The following is a 21,053-nucleotide window of genomic DNA, read 5'->3' on the forward strand; positions in this document are numbered from 1 at the left end:
TAACAACTCCAAAATAACACTAAATGAGACTCACTTTCATTCCCAAGGATCCCTTCTCCATCTTCTCAAACCCAAGAGCCAAGATACAATCTGCCATACCTTGAAAGAAAATGTAATTATTTTGGAAAATTATATTTCCAGACATCCAACAAAATACCATTAAATACTTCAATTTAAATAAGTATGTCAATTCATATAAAATGGAAAAACATACTATAATCCTATAAAATTTTTAATAAGTAAAAAATTCCAGGGAAAATTCTAAATTTTTTATTTATTTTTTTTCCCCCAAAGCCCCAGTAGATAGTTGTATGTCATAGCTGCACATCCTTCTAGTTGCTTTATGTGGGACGCGGCCTCAGCACGGCCGGAGAAGTTGTGCGTCGGTGCACGGCCGGGATCCGAACCCAGGCCGCCAGCAGTGGAGCACGCACACTTAACCGCTAAGCCACAGGGCCGGCCCAGGGAAAATTCTTATATGCTTCTAGATAATAAGAAAAATCAAGAAAGTATTTAATTTTTCCTTTCTCAATGTTAATAAAATTTTTAATTAATGTAGAAATATGTTTCAGTGAAGAACAATTATAAATAGCTAACTTTGAATTTTAAAACATTAAATAAAATTTTTTTTAAAAAGTATCCTGATCAGGGCCGGCCCCGTGGCTTAGCAGTTAAGTGCGTGCGCTCCGCTGCTGGCGGCCCGGGTTCGGATCCCGGGCGTGCACCAATGCACCGTTCCTCCGGCCATGCTGAGGCCGCGTCCCACATACAGCAACTAGAAGGATGTGCAGCTATGACATACAACTATCTTCTGGGGCTTTGGGGGAAAAAGAAATAAAAAAATAAAAAATAAAAAAATAAAAGTATCCTGATCAAAATCTCAACAGAATTATTTTTGGGTGATGTTAAAGTTCAACTGAACAGCAAAACAAGACAGAACTGCCAAAATTTTCTTTAAAAAAAAGGAAGAAAAATACAAGGTAAGGGGGTACAGGGGACATTAACATTATCAAACAGTAAGACAGTATACAGCTCCAACAATTAAAACATCGAGTAGTGAAGCTATAATCAACAATCAATCAGTAGAACAGAATAGAGGGCCTAAGAAAAAACCCTAGAATATTTGGAAATACAGAATATAATATACACCCAAAAGAACTGAAAACATATGGACACCAAAAAAAATTGTACACAAATATTTATAGCAGCATTACTCATAATAGCCAAAAAATGGAAACAACCCAATGTCCATCAACTGATAAACAGATAAACAAAATGTGGTATATCCATACAATGGAATATTATTGGCCATAAAAAGGAATGAAGTACTGATACATGCTACAATATGGATGAATTGTGAAAACATGCTAAGTGAAAGAAACCAAAAAGGGCCATATATTATACAATTCCATTTATATAATGTTCAGAATATGTAAATCCATAGATACAGAAAGTAGATCAGTGGTTGTCAGGGGCTGAGGGAAGAGAGAAATGGGGAGTGACTGCTAATGAGTACAGGGTTTCCTTTTGGGGTGATAAAAATGTTCTAAAATTAGATAATGGTGTTGGTTGCATAAGTTTGTTAATATACTAAAAAATGCTGAATTGTACACTTTAAAAGGGTAAATTTTATGGTATATAAATTTCAATTTCAATAAAGTTATTTTTTTAAAAAGAAATACATTATAAAGCAATCCCTCTGACGGTCGTGTGGAGAAATGATGAAAGGGGGGCAATAACCCCACATTTATTTAAGTGCACTAGACAAATAAGCATTCCTCACCACCCTGAATCAGCTGTCGGGCCACAAACAAAGCAGTAGAACCAGTAGAACAGTTATTGTTGACGTTGATTATAGGAATTCCAGTCAATCCCAAATTGTGATAGATAGCCCTCTGCCCACAGGTAGAGTCACCTGTATAGAAAAAAAAAAACAAAACAAACACAAAACATTTAATATATGCAACATCATACTACATTATGGTTTTTTCGGTATTATGCCTTCGCCTCGCACACAACATGGGCAGAACAATAAATACATTATTGACATCTTACTCAGAAACAGTTTTAGCATTAAGCATCATTTACTCTGCAAATATAAAATATTCTCAAAACACAGAATGTACGTGCACTTTCTTTACATAATACAGAGGTAGGAAAGTAGAGAAATGACCAAGGAATAGCAAACAATTCAGTCTGGCTAGGGCTTCATGATAAAGGAAGCAATATTTCATTCATACTGTCAGATATAAATCTTTATGCCAATTGATTAAAAGGCCATGATTTTCTCTTCATATAAAGGTTCCACAACTTCAAAAAGTTTCAAAGATCCTGTGTGCCAGGGCATTCCAGAAAAATAGGGATCCAAGTTGAATACACATTTGACTCCCTTTCCCAAGTAACACAGCCACCAAGGCAGACATGCTGGAGTGGCATGACGGGAACATCTGAAGGTACAGACTCTCCAGGAGTCTTCAGGGAAAACAGCAATGTTCAGACCTCCTTTTCAATAAATACATGGTGCATGTCTTCGACCTAGTAAATTTCCCTTCAAGAATTCTCTTGATATATGGAAATGTCAAGAAACTAATCACAATATGCACAAATATTCATCTACAGTAATGCTTACTATAGCCTTTTACAACACCTAGAAATTAGAAATAATTTATGAAGTCCAAGAACAGGATATCATTACTACTATTGAATAAACTGCAGTAAAATCCCCAAGACTAGAATATCATGCAATTAAAAATGCTGTAAAAAGACTGCGAACATTTTAAATATCCATTAAAAGGGAGTGGATTAAATAAATTATGATATTTCTATCACAAAAAAGACCAAGGAAACTCTATATGATACAATTTGAAATAGGCACCAAGAACTACTAAGTAAAAAAAAGCAAGGTACAAAATAGTGTGTATGTTTCCACGGGTGTAAGAAAAGAAAGGGGAAGGGGAACTTACACACTCACACATACTTGTTTGTATATGCATAAATTATCTCTGGAAAGATACACTAGAAATTAGGGAAATTGGTTGTATAAGGAAAGGGAACCATGCGGCAGGAAACAGGAATAAGAGTAAGACTTTCCACTATATAACCGTCCACCTTTTACATTTTTGAACATGCAAATATTTAATCTATTCCAGAAAAAAAAAAACTTAATTGAAAAATGCTAATGCTGGTATAAAAGAAAACTTAATGACATGGGAAATATTGAATATAGTAAAAAGAGAAAAGCAGGTTACCAAAAAGTATGTATACTAGGACCTTATTTTCTTTAAGAGAAAATTGTATGTGCATGAGTATTCGCACAAATTCACACTCACTAAAGGATATACACTAAAAAATTAATGGTAGTAATCTCTGGATAACAGGATTACAAGTGACTCATTTTTTTCTTGTGCTTTTCTGTGTTTCCTTTTTCTTTTTTTCACAATTAGTATATACTATTTTTCTAATCAGAAAAAAGTTTAACGAAAAAATTTTATTAGATACAAAAAAGTCAATAAATACAAATTTTAAGACAACAAAGAACAAAAATTTATCTTCTGAACCATAATTATCTTTACATGGTAGAAACTATGGGTAATTTTTTCTTTTTTATAGATAAAAATGTTTTTTTTAATTCATCTTGTTTTGGCAATACAATAATGGCAAACAAAAAAAATGTAAACTAGGCTGACACATAAGGGGAATCTAGGAATGATGAGAATAAGACTCTGAATCCTGAGTTTTGAGGGCTAAAATTTCACGAACGCCTCTGCATTGTTTATGGAGTTGCTGCTAGATTTGGGTGAATAATTTTCAGAATATATAGTTTACCACGTACCAAAAACGTAGCCAACACACGCCTGTTCCACTGCTGAATAAGGGATCTGTGCATCAGCTAAAGCCTTCTGGCCTATAAAAAAACAAGAGGATTATCCAATAGTGCTTTTAGTATTTGCTTTAAGTGAGAAGAATTAAGCTTAGAGTTTTCCCAGAGTAAATCTATTTCTATATAGTCTATGATCAATTCAAATGACCAATCTTTCATCAAATCATCTCGGATCTCTCCTTTCAGAAGTAATCATTTCTTCCTCTAAGCTACTGAACCACTTTTTCACACCTCCTTTTTGATACTTAATGTTTTTTGTCCCAATTGTACACTAAACTATAAATATATTAAATCCCAAGAGTCTTAAAGTTCCTTAATGGCAAGGTCCTTGTCTTATTCATCTCTGTAGCTCTACCACCCATCTACAGGGCAAAATTGGATAGAATGTCATTATTGGTGGGGGGAATACTCATGTGGTCATCTTACAAAGCCAGGATCTAGAGATGATCCTGTCTAAGGAACAAGAAACGGAGCTTTAAGGATGCTATCCAAAGTTGCAGAAATGACCAGTGGAGGAACTGAGAAAAATTATGAAAATAAATTGGGACAAGGAGAGTGGAGGTTGGAGAGAAAGTGTGAGCTAAATCTTCATCTACCACAGTGAAAAGCAAAGAGATGTCTAAAACTGATAAATCAAAAACTGGAATAAGAGTGGTGGAATAAACATTTAGATATATGGAGATAACCACCAGAAGAACTCAAGCCAAAACAGTTAAAAGAAGTCCCCCTTGGGGAAAAGCCTTGGGAATTTAAGCCATTCTGTGTTTTGTTTTGTTTTGTTTTACCATATGAATGTATTATTTTGAAATTTTTCTAACTTAAGAAAATATACAATTGATTATGGGATTGGTTTAGTCAGATCAGTTATTTTTTCCTGCTTAGCATATGAGAAAAAAAAATGTTTTACTTATAATAATGTTAGCGACATTATGTTAAGAGCATTCTCATCCTGCTAGTGAGACTCTAATAACGTAAACAGTCTGAAAAATAATTTGGCAAGAGTCTTAAAAATGTTCACATTCACTGTTCCAATCAGTCTTCTTCTATGCTCTGTCCTCAAAAATAACTAGAGATGAGAACAAGTATTTATTTAGCAAGATGTTCACTATAATTCTTCTAAAATATTAAAAAGTTGCAAACCTAATGTCCAACAAAAATTATGGCATAAATATATACTTCACAAAAGTTAAATTCTTTTTCAAACAATTTTAAGTGACAGGAGAAATGCTCATGATAAAGTAAGTTTTAAAAATCAGGATACAAAAACTACATATAGAATATGATCCCATATAGCCATAGGAAAAAATACTAAAATAGAATATATCAAGATGTTAATAGTGGCTAGGCCTGGGTCACAAAATTTTGTTTTTATTATTATATAATTCTGTATTCCAATAGAACACATGCATCGCTGTGTTCAGTGGGAAATCAGTGGGAAAGAATGAGTTACAAAAAAAGGTTCAGCCTGTGCTCTGTCCCTGCTCTAAATGCCAACAGCATGTTATACTTTGCATGGTCTACTCGTCTTCTATGTAAACTTGCCTTATGTTCCCTTCTAGATAATAAGAGCCTAGAGATCTGTATAGCACACCCCTTTGAATCCTTCCCAGTGCCCAGGATGCACTGACCAATATTTGTTGAACATTTTCTCCCAACATGAGGTTTTCTGTGTATACTCTCAGATTTAAATAATTATTAAATAAAAATGTTAAAGGGATGGGAAAACAAAGGAAGCACAGAAGTTAACTATCTGAAACAGTCTCAGAAAGTTACATGGCATTGCTATATCACTCAAATGAGTGTCACTTGCATTTAGGTACAAAGGGATCCCCAACCTTTCTCTGAAGGAAAGGAGGATGGAGGAACGTGTAAAGAGTAGAAGTCTTTAAAGAATGGAAGTGACAGGACACAATTCTGCTGTGTCTCTGAAGAATGCCTACAGAACATGGACCCACACCTGTGGACCCTTCTCTCTCTGAATTCCAGCTCACTAGGAGTCACTGAAGTCCTTTGCTTAACAGTACTAACACTCACTAGAATAAACAATAACAAACTGCATGCCTCATTTAGTCACACACTACCCTTTCTATCATTTAACCCACCGACAGAAAAAGAATTCTCTATCTTGGTTCAGTGAAGTGAAGACAGGAAAACCACCATAGACGTATTTAATACATTTTGAATGTGATTATCCCTTTTCTAGGAAAGGAAGACACTAATTTTGTCATAGTCCCTAAGGTAAACACACACTAGAATCAAGTTATCTCTTAATGACTCTACCTTTCTCTCCCACAGAACTCTGCCATCTCAACAAACAGTTGGATGACACATAAAATCACAGGCCACCGTCTGCTCTGGCTATCTAGCTAAGAATGCCCAAGGTCTTTTCCCTTTCTCCTTTCTAGTGAGCCACTAAGGCAACTGTCTGTATGGGTTCTTCGCCCTTGACCAAGCTTCCTTTCATGGTTGCAAGGCTGCTCCACAATCAAGACAGACCACACAATAAACTCAACTGTTCAAAGATCTAAATGTTCTGTATTACCTGCTTCTTTTGCCAAGTCAGGATAGTCTCTTGAATTCTCATATCCAGGCTTCATGAACTAAAAATACAGAAGGAGATAACAAATAGAAACAAGTATAGTAGGATTTTCTCACAATACAGCATCACAGAAAGTCATTCGTCTATTCATTTAAATAAAAACATACTGAGCACCTATCATGTTCCTGGACTCTGATAATAAATAAAATACTACAGTCCTTGCCCTCAGGGAGCTGCCAGTCTAACAGAAAACAGGCAATTACACTATAGTGTCATAAGCACAGAATAATTTGGGAGACACAACTATCCAGCCTTGAAGGGAGGACTAGAAAGGCTTCCCAGATGAAATGACATTTAAATTAAGTCTTTAAGGATGAGTAGGAGTTAGCCAAGAGAAAGAAAAGGAAATTCTGGAACAAAGGCCTAGAAGTGAGACACTATAGCTCAATCCAAGTACTGCAAACAATTTTATATTGCAGAGGCTGAAGCACAAGATGGGAAGTGTCAAGTGACAGGGACAGTAAAGTAACTTAGGATCAAATGATGATAACATATATTGGGCACTTACTGTTTCATGCATTGTGCTAAGCACTTCACATGTATTCACTCAATCCTCATAATCACCCTAAGAGGTAGGTTTTATTATTATCATCATTTTACAATAAGAAAACTAGGGCACAGGGAGATTAAGTAACTTGCCCAAGAACACGCAGCTAATAAGTAGTGGAGCTGAAACTTCAGAAGTCTGGCTCTACAGCCAACTCGCAAGGGACCTTATATGCCTTCCTATGACATCTGGGCTTTATCCTGAAGACAATGGATTTTTTAAAAAGAGACTGGAATGAAACAATGAGCTATCGCTCACTATTCACCTATCACAAGAGCCAAATTCCAGACACTGACAACACCAAATGCTGGCAAGGATGTGAAGTAACAGGAACTCACAATGGCTTTCAAAAAATTTTGACTGTGGGGGCCGGCCTGGTGGCTTAGCGGTTAAGTTCACGCACTCTGCTTTGGCAGCCCAGGGTTTGCTGGTTCAGATCCCAGGCTCAGACCGATGCACTGCTTGTCAAGCTATGCTGTGGTGGTGTCCCATATAAAGTAGAGGAAGATGGGCAATGGATGTTAGCTCAGGGCTCAACTTCCCCCCAAAAACAAAAAATTTTTTTCACTGTGGGGCTGGCCCGGTGTCCTAGTGGTTAAGTTCATGCGCTCTGCTTCAGCGGCCCAGAGTTCACGGGTCTGGATCCCAGGTGTGGACCTACACACCACTCATCGAGCAATGCTGTGGCAGGCGTCCCACATACAAAATAGTGGAAGATTGGCACAGATGTTAGCTCAGCAACAATCTTCCTCAAGGAAAAAGAGGAAGATTGGTAACAGATGTTAGCTCAGGGCCAATCTTCCTCACACACACAAAAAAAAATCGTGACTGCAAACCACAATAAGATCCATATTACAACACAACCTAGTAGACACATATATACATACATAATTGAAGCAAAAATTTCATGAACTACTTATCCTTATTATATTGATACAATATTTTCTATTCTATTTCAATTTTTTTTGTATGCTAGAGGCAACCTTCTAAACTGATTTCAAAACTCCCCAAAGGGTCACAAAACCCAGTTTGAAACACCACACAGATACTTGACTTAAATGCCACACATCATTACATAGCACCAAAATACATCTGTTGAACAGAACCAAAACAAAACATTTAACATTTGTTCCTATCTCTGACCCATCCCAATTCTTCATAATTCCTGAAGTAAGAAATCCTGCATAATTCCCTAATTCAGCATCCAAAAACGGCCAGTTCTCCCCCTACTTATTCTTCAGTTCACTAGTTACAGAGTATTTATAAAGAGCACTTACTATAAAGAGAGAGTACTGTGCTAGGCTCCAAAAAGTACTACCCATTAATGATTAAAGTATCTCCATGTAGTGAAATAGCTGCACTTTCCCATTTCTTACTGAAATCAAGGCAATTTTTAAAAGGTTAGTCAAGCAAATGAACATATAAAACATTACTCCTTCAAAATTAAAAGCATGTTTAGGGCCGGCCCCATGGGCTATTGGTTAAGTTTGACACGCTCTGCCTCAGTGGCCCAGGTTTAGTTCCTGGGTGCAGACCTACAGCACCCGTCAGCCATGCTGTGGTGGCGACCCACATACAAAATAGAGGAAGACTGGCAGAGATGTTAGCTCAGGGCGAATCTTCCTCAGCAGGAAAAAAAAAAAATTAAAAGCATGTTTAGGTGAAACCTACTAAATGTTCATTAACACTAGATCAGATAAATTGTGATATGTTCACACAATGGACTATGTTACATCAATGAGAATGAATAATCTATAATTACACATAAAATTAAGGATGAATCTCATAAAGATAATGTTGAATGAAAAAGCCAGAACTAATCTATGATGTTAAAGGTCAGAAGTCAGGATAATAGTAACCCTTTGCAGGTGAGGAATCAGTGACTGGAAGTGGGCACAAGAGGGATTTCTGAGGTGCTGGTAATGTTCTATTTATATTTGTTTTCTAGTTTTCATTTTTTTGAATCAAAGAAATGCAAAAAAATAGAAGTACCACAAAGCTTATAATAAAAACAGCAATCCTGTTTCACTACTCCCCACACACTAGTCTTACTTGCTCCCAAAACATCCACTTTCAATTCTTTTAGATATTTCTTCTTTTATAAACTGGCATGTTTCTAAATATTCTTATACTATTATTTCTTTCTTTATCAATTTAAGAAATTATATTATAATCTCTAATAAGAGCCAATGAGTATTAGGTCTCTTAGGCCACCTTACATATACATTTATACCTCCCTCATCCTCGTTATATAGTTGAATCATAATTTTTCATTAAATCAGTACCAGGGTTTACCTTATTAAGTAAATATTTCTTACTACTGGGCCAAGTTGTATACTCTGATTACATTTCCTTTATTGTACAATATTTGGGGTTTTTTTCTGGAGTTATTTACTGTCTCATTTTTTAAGTTTTAACCTTTTTATTAAAAATAACAGATACAGAAAACTACACACACACACACACATATATATCCTAATGAATTATTTTAAGGCAAACACTCTTGCAACCACTGACAAAGATTATCTCCTTCACCAAACTCTAGTTAGGCTCCTCTGAGTCCTCTTCTCTACTAGGCCTCAACCTTGGCCTATAAACACTTAAACAAACACTATTAACATAGTTTCTGACAGCTCAAGGCCACATCCCTAGGATGACCCTAGTCCCATCCCTAGGATGACCCTAGTCCCACTTAAAGTGCCTACCTGAGAAAACTCAAGGCTGCCAAAAGAATTGACTGTTCCAGCCAACACCTGAAGAGGGGGCCCATCTCCCAGTCTCTGTGGGAGGGTAGGAGCCTAAGGTTGGATAAGCGCCAGTTAGCAAACCCAGATGGATTTCACCACTCCTTCCTGCTTTTTCTAAGTTTTCAGTTCCCTAACTCTACACAGTCCTGCTCACCCACCTCCCTATCCCCTCATTCTCCCTTTAACACGCCCAGTTAGCTCTTTATAAATCAAAATTCAGTTCAGTTCACACTGGACTCTTTTCCCTCTTGCAATAGTATATTACTGATTAAAGTCTGTCTTAATACGTTACCTAGTGTCTGCCTTTCTTTGACACCACCACCCAGATCAAAAAGCTGAATTTTGCCTCCCACCCCAGAAACTCCTCTGAACACTCTGTCCCAATCTCAATCCCCACGCTAACCCCAAAGTAATTACAGTTGGCTCTCCTTATCCCCTGGTTCTGCATCCTCCAACTCAACCAACCACAGATGGAAAGGCCTACAATGGTTCCGTCTGTACTGAACATGTACAGACTTTTTTTTGTCATGATTCCCTGAACAACACAGTATAACAACTATTTACACAGCATTTACATTGTATTAGGTATTATAAGTAATCTAAGATGATTTAAAGTACACAGGAGGACGTGCATAGGTTATATGCAAATACTACACCATTTCACATAAGGGACTTGAGCATTCGTGATTTGGTATCCTCAGTGGGTCCTGGAATCAATCCCCTGTGGATACCAAGGGACCAGAGTACTATCCTGATTCTTACAGTAATGAATTGCTTGTAATATTTCAGTTTTATCACCTACTTGCGTATCTGCAGACACTACAGATTAGTCTTGCCCATTTTTTTAAAATTTTATGGGCCTTTTAATACTCTGTTAATCTACAGGTTCCTGTCCACTACTTTCTTTTCCTCTCAATGTATCTGTTAAAGAACCAGGAGCACCTGACCTGTAGCTTCCTAGAGTCCAGATTTTGCAGACTGCATACACATGCAGTTCAACAAGTTCCTCTGTTCTCCGTATTTCCCGTGAATTGGCAGCTGGATCCAGAAGCTTGCACACTCACGTTCCATCCCCTCGACAAGACTATAGGTGGTGGTATATCCTTTCATGAGGAAGCATATAACATCTGATTGTTTCTCTCTTTGCGTTGTTAGCAGCTGTTGGTGCTCAGTCACTAGAGCCAGCAATTCTCAAACATCTTGGTCTCAGGACCACTTTACACTCTTAAAGATCATTGAAGAGGCCAAAGAGATTTTGATTATGAGGGTTACATTTACCAATATTTACCATCCTAGCAGTTAAAACTGAGGACATTTATTTTTTTTTTTTTTTTTTTTTTTTGTGAGGAGATCAGCCCTGTGCTAACATCCGCCAATCCTCCTCTTTTTTTTTTGCCGAGGAAGACGGCCCTGGGCTAACATCCGTGCCCATCCTCCTCCACTTTATATGGGACGCCGCCACAGCATGGCTTGCCAAAGCAGTGCATCGGTGCGCGCCCGGGACCCGAACCAGTGAACCCCGGGCCGCCGCAGCGGAGCTCGCGCACCCAACCGCTTGCGCCACCGGGCCGGCCCCAAACTGAGGACATTTAAAAATATCTTTCAATTCACTCAAAAAAATAAACCTATTACATGTTAACAAAAATAATTATTATGAAAAATACCTATATTTTCCCTCAAAAAAGTGATGAGTGGCATTGTTTTGCATTTCTGCAATTCCCTTTAATGTCTGGTTTAATAGGCGACAACTGAATTCTCATATCTGATTCTTCATTTGACCTTTGGCATTATGGTGTGTTGGTATGAAGTAATCTGACCTCATACAGATATGCAGTTGAAAAGAGAAGAGTATTTTAATAGCCTTTTTAGATAATTGTGGATATTCTTTTTTAATACTACACTAAAACTTGACAAGTGAGAGTTTCTTACAGGTTAGTTGCAATGTGGAATTTAAAACTTTATTAACGAACTTTTCATACTCTGTTATTTTAAAATTTTGCACTTTGAGTGGAGTGGTAATCTGGCTTTTCTCTGGAGCCATTTCTAATAATTTTCCAAACCTCTGCCAGGAAGCTGATATATGTCTGGTTACCAGTGTTCTGGGAACAAGGCTGGGAAGTATCATCATTTAGCATGTAGAATTTCATTTAATTCCCTTTTTTCAACTTGGGCCTCATTCCTGCCTTCCACTAAGCCTAACAGCCCGGATGAGTCTAGAGCCTCATCTGTTCAGTTTCGCCAGAGAACAAGCCTTCAATATCCTGATAAGGAAGGGATAGTCACCTGGTGATAAAAGGGATCTTGCGATCCAAGTATTCCATAGAGTGTTTTCCTTCCCTCCCCTCATCCCCACCTTCCTTGGCACCTAATACATGTAAATCCTGAGCCTTCTGAAGTGCGGGGAGACTCAGCCAGTATAACCCCTCTTCAGGAACTCCGGTTGTAGGATCCTCTATTCTGAACCAATGACCACTTCTCCATCAGCTTTTAATCATCCAATGTTTTTCCGACATCTCTCTGCTATTGCCTTCTCGCCTATTCATTTCAACCTTGTGGTTTAATACCATTTTTATTTCCTTACTATCATTTTAGTGGGATTCGGCAAGTACCAATACAGATAAATTTGTATTTTCAATTTGCCATATTTAACCAAATGTCCATCGTATTTAAATTACTTGTTTATCCTTTTCTCCTCCATATTATACATTCCTTAAGAACACAAACCTTGCTTTTTTCATCTTTTTATTCCTAGCATATAACACACTATGTTTATTGAATATATGCTTAAATGATGAATTAACTGTTAACAGTAATGTATGGCAGAGATAGAATGGAAGGAATATAAGATTTTAAGTAATGCAGTTCCAAAATTAGGAGCTGTACCAAGATAGATACATTACTTAGACCATCTGAGCCTCAGGGATGAACAATAAAATGGGATAATCATTACACGGTGAGAAGTAAATGAGATAATGTAATATCTTTCAAACTGTAGGTTGTAGAGGGTGGCAAAATCAATTTTAAGGTTTGTGGGTTGTGAGCAGCATTTTTTTTTTCAATGAACTAGAAGAGGAAATATCAAGAGTTCATCACACTTAGTAAGGATAAGTGTTGCTTTAGCAAACTTGTTTCAGTTGTGTGTGTGTGTGTGTGTGTGTGCGCGCGTGTGTGTACAGGGTTGTGATTTAAGACATATTTCCTTCTGTGGGTCGTGGAATTAGAAAAATTAAGTGCTGAATTATATGATCCTGACTACAAGGGCATCAGAATCTCAAAAAAGGTGACCAGCATAACTTAGGTAGTCTGAGGAAGTTGTAACAAAATACAGGACTTGAAGTCTGCTATAGACTGAATGTCTGTGTCCTCCCAAAATTCATATATTAAAATCTAATCCCCAATGTGACTGTATTTGGAGGTGGGGCCTTTGGGAGATCAGGAGGATAGAGCCTTAACAAATGGAATTAGTGCCCCTATAAAAGAGACCCCAGAGAGCTTCCTCGCCCCTACTGTCATGTCTTCTGCCATGTCCCTCACCCGCCTTCAGCAAAACAGTCTATGAACCAGGAAGCAGGACCTCAGCAAACACAGAATCTGCCAGTGCCTTAATCTTGGACTTCCCAGCCTCCAGAACTGTGAGAAAATAAATATTTGTTTTCAAGCCACCCAGTCTATGGTAGTGTTGTTAGAGCAGCCCGAACAGACTAAGACAGACTAGTTCTTGAAAACAGGTAGAATTTAAATCGACGAAAAGAGGGCATATCAGAAAGTAGACAGCATAAGCAAAAGGACCTGGCCTGCTGTCAGCCAGGTGGCATTTGTGATTTATTGTATTCAAATCTGTTGACATCCATCATAGAAATTCTAACTCATTTCCTACACTGATAATAAAATCTCATTAAGAGAACTTCAAGTTGTCTGGGGAATTCAGCTATTCATATTAAGAACCATAACACAAGAACCCAACCAGTTGAGATCTACCAACAGAGCTTAAAGTATTACCTAGCAAATTTCTCCCTCTTCATCAAACCCTGCCTCAAGTTCCAAAAGATCAAACCCAGAGAGAAGTACACTGGCCTAATAAATCAATAAAGCTGCTCTCCATACTTTCAATCTCTTCCCTCAGGACTGTAACTAACAACTCCCACACCTCCACCTCCCAACTTGGGTAAAAAGAAATATATCTCCTACTTCCTGAAGGGTTAGAAAGCTCTGTGCTTTTCTACATAGCTCATATATTTGGACATTCAACAGCCAACAGAGGATCTGACTGCATTAATACTATACTTAGAAAGGTTTCCTGTCCACCTATATTAGAAGTCCCCTCCCCCATGAAACAATACGATGATCTCCAAGTATCTAGTTTATAATGTATTAGATGACTTTTCTATTTACATCTTTTGATTGGATTGTGTACTCTCAGCCCATTGGTAAGATGATAAAAATTTTAAGGCTGTTTTCTCAGAAAGAGAACTTCTCCTAGGAACTCTCTTCCACAAAGCATATCCACTTACTACTGTTCAACTAACATTCATTGAGGGTCTTCAGGCACCAGGCACTTTCAGGGTGCTAGAGGTACAGCAATGAATTAGACATGGTACTCACCTTTGAGGAGCTTACATGCTAATAAATACAGACATATCAACAGAGAATTTCACTATCACACACTAGGTACTAAGATAGAGGTAAGCACAGGGCTCTGTGGGAAAGTCAGGAGGATCAGAGGCTTCTTGGAGAAGACAAGACATGAACTGATCTTTTAAAAATGCAAAGAAATTAACCAAGGGAAGACAAATGGCACAAGTAGTAAGAACAACAGAAGCAAGGCCACAGAGGCATAAAACAGAGTTTGGGGGCGAAACTAAAAGCAGTTTGGCATCACTAGAGCGTGGGGGCGGTGACGCTGTCAAGAAGTGAGGCTGTAGGAACCTCGGCGTAGCAAGCAGAGTACCACTTGAGCAACAGAAAGGAGGTCGGAGGATCCAGAAAACCTGCCATGGAGCAGGGACGCTGAGCATCACTAACGTCTCTCCTGCTCATCCGCACTTCAAACTGTCCCTGAGAAGGGATCCTACAGGAAGCACTCCTGCGCGTGCAGGAATGGTGACAATCACGACGCGCTTTCCTTTCAGCTGTGAGGAGGACCTGGCCTCGTTGGAGGTCCACATGCCTTGGGATTCCACTCAGACTCAAAGGAGGTGTGGACTTTGGCTATCTCGGGATGTCCTTCACGAACTCTGACCCACGGAGAAAACTGAAGGAGGAAGGGGAAAGACAAGTCCCGCAGGAACAACTCGGAGACATTGCGATTCCTGCGAGAACCCACATCACCATCCGCCGAGTCGCCACTCTGATGCCCCAGGGGCAGGGAGCCGGAGCTGCGCGGAGGGACACGCCGGGCAGCGGCAGGTAGGAAGGACAGACGGACGGACCACGCCAGGCCCTGACCCACTCCCCGTTTCCCGGTCACCTCGGGCTCCCTCGGCCTCACGCGAACAGAGCGGAGCACGGAGCCCGCCTCCGGGGATCGGGCGCTGTTTACCTTGGTCATTCCCACTCCCACCACGAACACCCGGCGCAGGGGCTGAGACCGTGAGGCGGCAGGAGACATGGCGCGGCTGGGGCCGGAGGACAGGTTTAGGGCACGCGAAGGCAGCACACAACGCGGACAGACTGAAATTGCTGCGGCGGCGAAGTTCCCCAAAGACCGGCGGCGGGGCCGGACGGGACGGGAGGCGGTGAGGGGGTGGGGCGCGCTCGGGCAGTGCAAGGCGGGGGCGGGGCTCAGGGTCGCCTGCGCGTGCGCGGCGCCGCCGCAGGCGCGCGTTAGTTTGGAGACGGAGAGGGGGAGGAAATCCTATATGGAGGAAGTCTTGGGCCGAGGTCCAGCTCCGCCTTAGCTGTCGGAAAAAAGCTGTGTAACCTGGTACCAGCCATTCGGATTTAGGTTCTCTACGATGAGAAGGAGTGTGGCCTGGAGAAGGGCCTGACACGGAGCAGGGGGTGACCGGAAACCCGACCCACAAAAGGGTAGCCTGAGGAAGATGTTTGGAGTGTTGGAATTGTTCTGTATCCCGCTAGTGGTGGTGGTTAGAAGGGTAAATGCATGTGTTAAAACTCATAGGACTGTATGCCAATAAAGGTGGGGGGAATTTACTATATATACGTCTAAAACAAAAACCATGGTTCAGTCACTAGCTGTGACCTTTTCTAACCTCTCTGACACTCATTCACGTGTGTTGTTTTGTGAGGATTAAATGAGGTGACAGAAACAAAGCCTTTAGTAGAAGGACTATATAGATATAGTTGATGCTTTTTTTTTTTTTGGTGAGGAAGGTAGGCCCTGAGCTAACATCTGTTGCCAATCTTCCTGTATTTGGTATATAGCATGCCGCCACAGCATGGCTTGAGGAGCGGTCGGTAGGTCTGTGCCGCAGATCTGAACCTGCAAACCCCAGGCCACCCAAGTGGAGCGCGTGAACTTAACCACTACAGCACCGCGCCAGCCCCAGTTGATGCTTATTTGCTGCTTCTGAATTTGTGAATTTGCCTACTCGCAAAAATTTATTTGTACCCCAAAATCAATACTCAAAGAGCTCTTGAGGTGGAAAAAATTTTAAGTTGCCCCATGCGCTTATTCACAGCTGAGGTGGAACAAGACCATGCTCTGTCGGCCTTCTGGTTTCAGCTTTTGTGCTGTAAACGAGTGTCCTTCTCGTGATGGATTTAGCGCCACGTTTTTCACATTTTTGTGCTTTTTGTTGGTGATTTCACTGTTTAAAAATGGCCCCCAAGCCTAAAGTGCTGTCTAGTGTACCTAAGTGCAAGAAGGGTGTGATGTGCCTGAGGAAACTACGTGTGTTAAATAAGCTTAGTTCAGACATGAGTTAAAGTGCTATCGGCCTTGAGTTCAATGTTAATGAATCAGTAATATATATTAAGGTGTCTTTAAACAGAAACACACATAAAACAAATAAGGTTATGTATCAATCGCTTGACAAAAATGTGATCAGAGGCTTTCAGGAGCCCAGCCCAGTGTTCACTAATTTAGTGTTCACAGTGACTTTTAGAACATAAGTATGATGAGAAACGAGAATTGACTGTGTATGTGTATGTATAAAACTTCTGAGGACCCTGCCAGCCCTAAGGGTCTGTGATAAGAGCCCCTCATGGGATCTGCATGGCATAAAGCATCAAACAGCTGGAAGGTCACTCCCTCTGGGAAACCTCCTATAATTGTTCCTAGGACGGCTAGAATTGAAGGCCAGGTGTTCACTTAGCAGAAACGTCACTTGGCTGCCTGAAGAGCCACTGGGGAGAAGGGAGAACAGGGTAACTACAAGAAAAGACCAACGGAAGAACTTGGGGCAAGTGGAGGTGTTCTGAGGTTGAACATGACGCCACTGTGGGGACTGAGTCCCTGTCTCTGAGGGAAGGGACATGTTCAAATTGAGGCTGACCAGCCTCAGGGATACTGCAGGAGATAGCCTTACCCCTGGGAGGGAAACTGAACCAAATGGACCTACAGTTCACAAGAGGTTTTCGTTATTTCAGAAGGCCTTATAGAAATTGTACCTTTATACCCACCATGCTACCTGCAATAAAAATGACCATAGGTTCAAAATATTCATATCCAGACCTCACTCTACTGAATCACATCCTCTAAGAGTAGAGCCCAAGCATCAATATTTAGAAAGATTCCAAGGTGATTCTAAGCAGCCCCCACTGGGCAAGGTAAAGAACTCCTCGGCTAGGACTAGGTCAACTTAGTAAAATCTCCAGTTGATCAGGGAAGAGGCCAAGAGTCTTCCCTTTTCCTGCCTATCCCTAGGGCCTAGCACAAGGCAGGGCACTGAAGAGGCTTTTGCTAAGTGTAGGGTTGTTTCCTGAAACTCTGATTGGCTCATAAAGACAGCAATGGGATTGGTGGATAAGACAAGTTTACCAACCCAACAGAACAAGAAGTCACAGGTTCCAAATTATTATGTAACAAATGCTGGCTGTCCACTCGATATTGGTTTCAAATAGGAGTCCACAGAGGTGGAGAGGGAATAACAAGATAATAAAAGTTGCTGTTAATGCTGAAAAGCTTGGGAAAGAACACTTCCTTTTCCAGTGTAAAGGACTAGATAATCCAAAAATTCTCCTTCCACAAAACACGTGGAAATGCTGGATGAAATATAACAAATGTTCTTTTAAATGCATGCAATATGGAGTGTCAACTTAAAAAGCAAATTCACCAGTCATTTTACCCTCAAAACAAGTTTATTTGGGAATAGCCAAAAGAATTGCAATTTGGGATGTGTATGCTGTGGCGAACCATTGGCAAATCCAAGGAGACACAGGAAGGGGCTTGATTTTATAGAGCAAAAGGGGGAGTAGGGAGGGGCTGTTCTACATGAAAGTCCATCGGAGGAAAGTAACAGTTCAGGGTGGTGACAGCTTCTCATTGGCTGAGCTGTGGCATTTCTCATTGCCTGGGCTGTTGCTGGCCAGGGAGAGAAATCTTCCTTCAGTAGTACAGTAGTTGTACTTCCTGTGGGAGATGCAAGTGTAAGTCTCTTCCTTTTTGGAGTAATTGACGATGTATGATAGGATGTGAGAGTTCTCCCTGCCGGCCTTTGCGACTCCAATTTAGCTGAGGTTTCTCTTATTCATTTCACATTTTCCCCTCTTGATCAAGATCTCTCTCCAAAAGCATTGCTGATCAAGAGTCAGGTACTCTGCACATAGTGGTTTTGTCCCTTGGTGCCAGGAAAGACCTGCCCTGGTTGTCGGGTCCTATGTTAGAGGGAAAATGCATAGTGGTTGGAAACCATTTAGGCCACGTTTGAGTAACAAGGAAAGTTAGGAGGAAGAACTCTCAGACATTTCTACAGTCTATATTTCTCCTAGGTCATAGGCATTGGAGACCATCTCAAAGCACTGAGCTAACATCACCTTATTGAGCATGTCATTTTTACAGAGGTTTGACAGGCAACATGTACAGAACTTCACAACAAGTATACAAAGTAAGATTAAGAGCAATACTATAAACCCAGTTTGCAGAATGGTTCTAAACCAGGAGCCCAGACCTGAAGGTAACCCACTGAACAGATCAAGACAGTGGATTGTTAGGTGAAATGTACTTGCTCTCTAATCTTACCTAATTGGGTTTCTACTTCCCCAGAAGCATTTATCCATGTGCAACAAGAGATATCCACCACTGCACAGACACCTTCTTGCTCAGGAATTAGATAATCAAGGGCTCTATGATTATCCAAAAGTACCTTAGCCCATGAGTTAAGCAACTGTTGCTGAGCTGGAGCTTTGGCTGTAGAGTTGGCCAACTCTTCTAGTGTCAGGAACAGATTCCTGATCATTTGTTCATTGACATTCACTCCAATCCATGGGAAGAAAGTTCTTCCCATGGAGGCGAACCCAGAATCACACAGGCCCCCTAGAAGTTCTTGTTTAAAGTGGTTATAGTAGTTTAACAGAAAGGACCAGTGAGAGGCCTCTGTTTGGTTATGTAGAGACAATAGGACACTGAATATAGTCCAGACACATTTGTCCTTGTATTCTGCAGCTGTCCAGGCAATGAGTTGCCCAAGCATAAAGGCTGTTATCAAAACTTCCACATATGAAAATGTTGTTGTTACATACTGAGAAGTTGCCTAAATATATGGATAATCTCAAGAAATTTACAGATAGCCCAGGTTACATTGGTGGCCTCACAGAATTTTCCATACAAATATTCAAAAGATCTCATTTTTTCCTCCCAAAGTTGGGTTAAATTGAAACAAGGTACAAGTTTAGGTTGTCTTTGCACTCTGACACTACAAAATGGGTCCACGGAATAATTCAAACAGACAATGGCATTTGGAATCCCAGTAAACTTGCTTAAAGGGTGAACTAAGGGGTCATTACTGTCTTGGACAGACCAAGGTTTCTGACGGAAAATCCAGCAATCGGAGAGGTTTCCCCCTTTTGCAAGGGACTGGGAAATGTGGACAAAAGCACTGTCCTTCCAAGAAAGAGAGGGAGAAAATAAAGTTAAGAAACAACAGTGAGAAAAGGGTATCCAGGCTTGGTCCAGTCATCTTAGGAAAGCTGTCTGCCTCAGATGTTAGCTGCTTCAAATCCTAGTGAGTTTTATCTTCAGATCACCTGACAGAATGCAGGTCCATTCAGGGTTTGGGGCCTTCTTGAGGTGTGACACATGGATCCAGGAGTCCACACCTTGGAGTTTAGCAGCACAAAGGTTAGTTACCTGTACTGGATAGGGGCCCTTTCAGCAAGGCTGGAGAGAGTCCTTTTAGAGGTGTCTTTCCCAGTAAACCAAAATCTCCAGGTTGTAGAGTGTGGTGTTGAAGGTCTCCATCTCCCAGGAATGCACTGTGAAAAGACTGCTCTACCAAAGCATGATTATTTTTAACAGAAGCAATTAGGCCTTTACAATATTGAAGTATGTCTCCCTTTACCAACTGAGGATCGAAAGAAGCAGGAGCCAAGTGCATTGGGCGACCTGTGATTATTTCAAAGGGTGAGAGTTTATGAGTTCCAAAGGGGTAGACCTGAGATTTAGGAGGACTAATGGCAGCACTTTTGGCCAGAGTATCTGGAGGGTTTCTACAAACTTCACTAATTGAGTCTTAATAATGCTATTAGTACATTCAACCAGCCCAGAGGATTGAGGATGATAGGCACAGTGAAAGTGCTGCAGAACCAGCCAAACAACACAGACCTGTCAAAGCACTTAACCTGTGAAATGAGTTCCCCAGTCACTATGAAGTTCTAAGAGGGTCCCCCAGGTGGGGATAATCTTTTCTAACAGAATATTAACCACAGAAGAAGCAGTAGCCTGTCTACAAGGGAAAGCTTCAGTCTGGTGAGAAGACATACAGACCATGATCAAGACATATTTATAGCCATGAGACTGGGAAGTTGTATAAAATCCATTTGCCAAACCTCGAATGGTCCGTCGGGCAATTTGAAGTGTCCAGGAGCAGTGTGGCCCGGTTTTCCTGAATTGTATTTTAGGCAGGAAGGGCAAGAAAAATAGGTGCTTTTTCTGGCCTTATTGATATTTCCCCACCAGTATTAGTGCATAAAAGTTACCATTTTATCTGTGGACCAATGATTCAAGGCATGTATGGTGTCGGGAGAGAAGGAGAATCTCCCTCTGCCCTCTTCCTTAAGGTTCTTATGGCTGGCCAAATAATTAACAAGACAGGTTTGCAGGAGAAAATAATACCAAGTTTAATAACATGTATACATGGGAGAAACTCAGAAATGAGCAAC

General features: G+C 40.4%; 1 protein-coding gene across 1 annotated transcript in view; it reads right to left on the reverse strand.

The window, feature by feature from the left end:
- Positions 1–15,478, reverse strand: part of SCP2 (sterol carrier protein 2) — a 126,950-nt gene extending 111,472 nt beyond the window's left edge. Inside the window, exons 1-5 of the mRNA XM_004438565.3 lie at positions 15,313–15,478; positions 6,423–6,480; positions 3,833–3,904; positions 1,784–1,915; positions 35–99 (exon numbers count right to left, since the gene is read on the reverse strand). Of these exons, the coding sequence (XP_004438622.2) occupies positions 35–99; positions 1,784–1,915; positions 3,833–3,904; positions 6,423–6,480; positions 15,313–15,381 (396 nt within the window). The 5' untranslated portion in view covers positions 15,382–15,478. The remainder of the gene's footprint in view (positions 1–34; positions 100–1,783; positions 1,916–3,832; positions 3,905–6,422; positions 6,481–15,312) is intronic.
- Between the last annotated feature and the right edge of the window lie 5,575 nt (positions 15,479–21,053).

The sequence above is a fragment of the Ceratotherium simum genome, chromosome 22 (genome assembly GCF_057802395.1).
Source record: "Ceratotherium simum simum isolate JZ-2026a chromosome 22, ASM5780239v1, whole genome shotgun sequence".
NCBI classification, from domain to species: domain Eukaryota; kingdom Metazoa; phylum Chordata; class Mammalia; order Perissodactyla; family Rhinocerotidae; genus Ceratotherium; species Ceratotherium simum.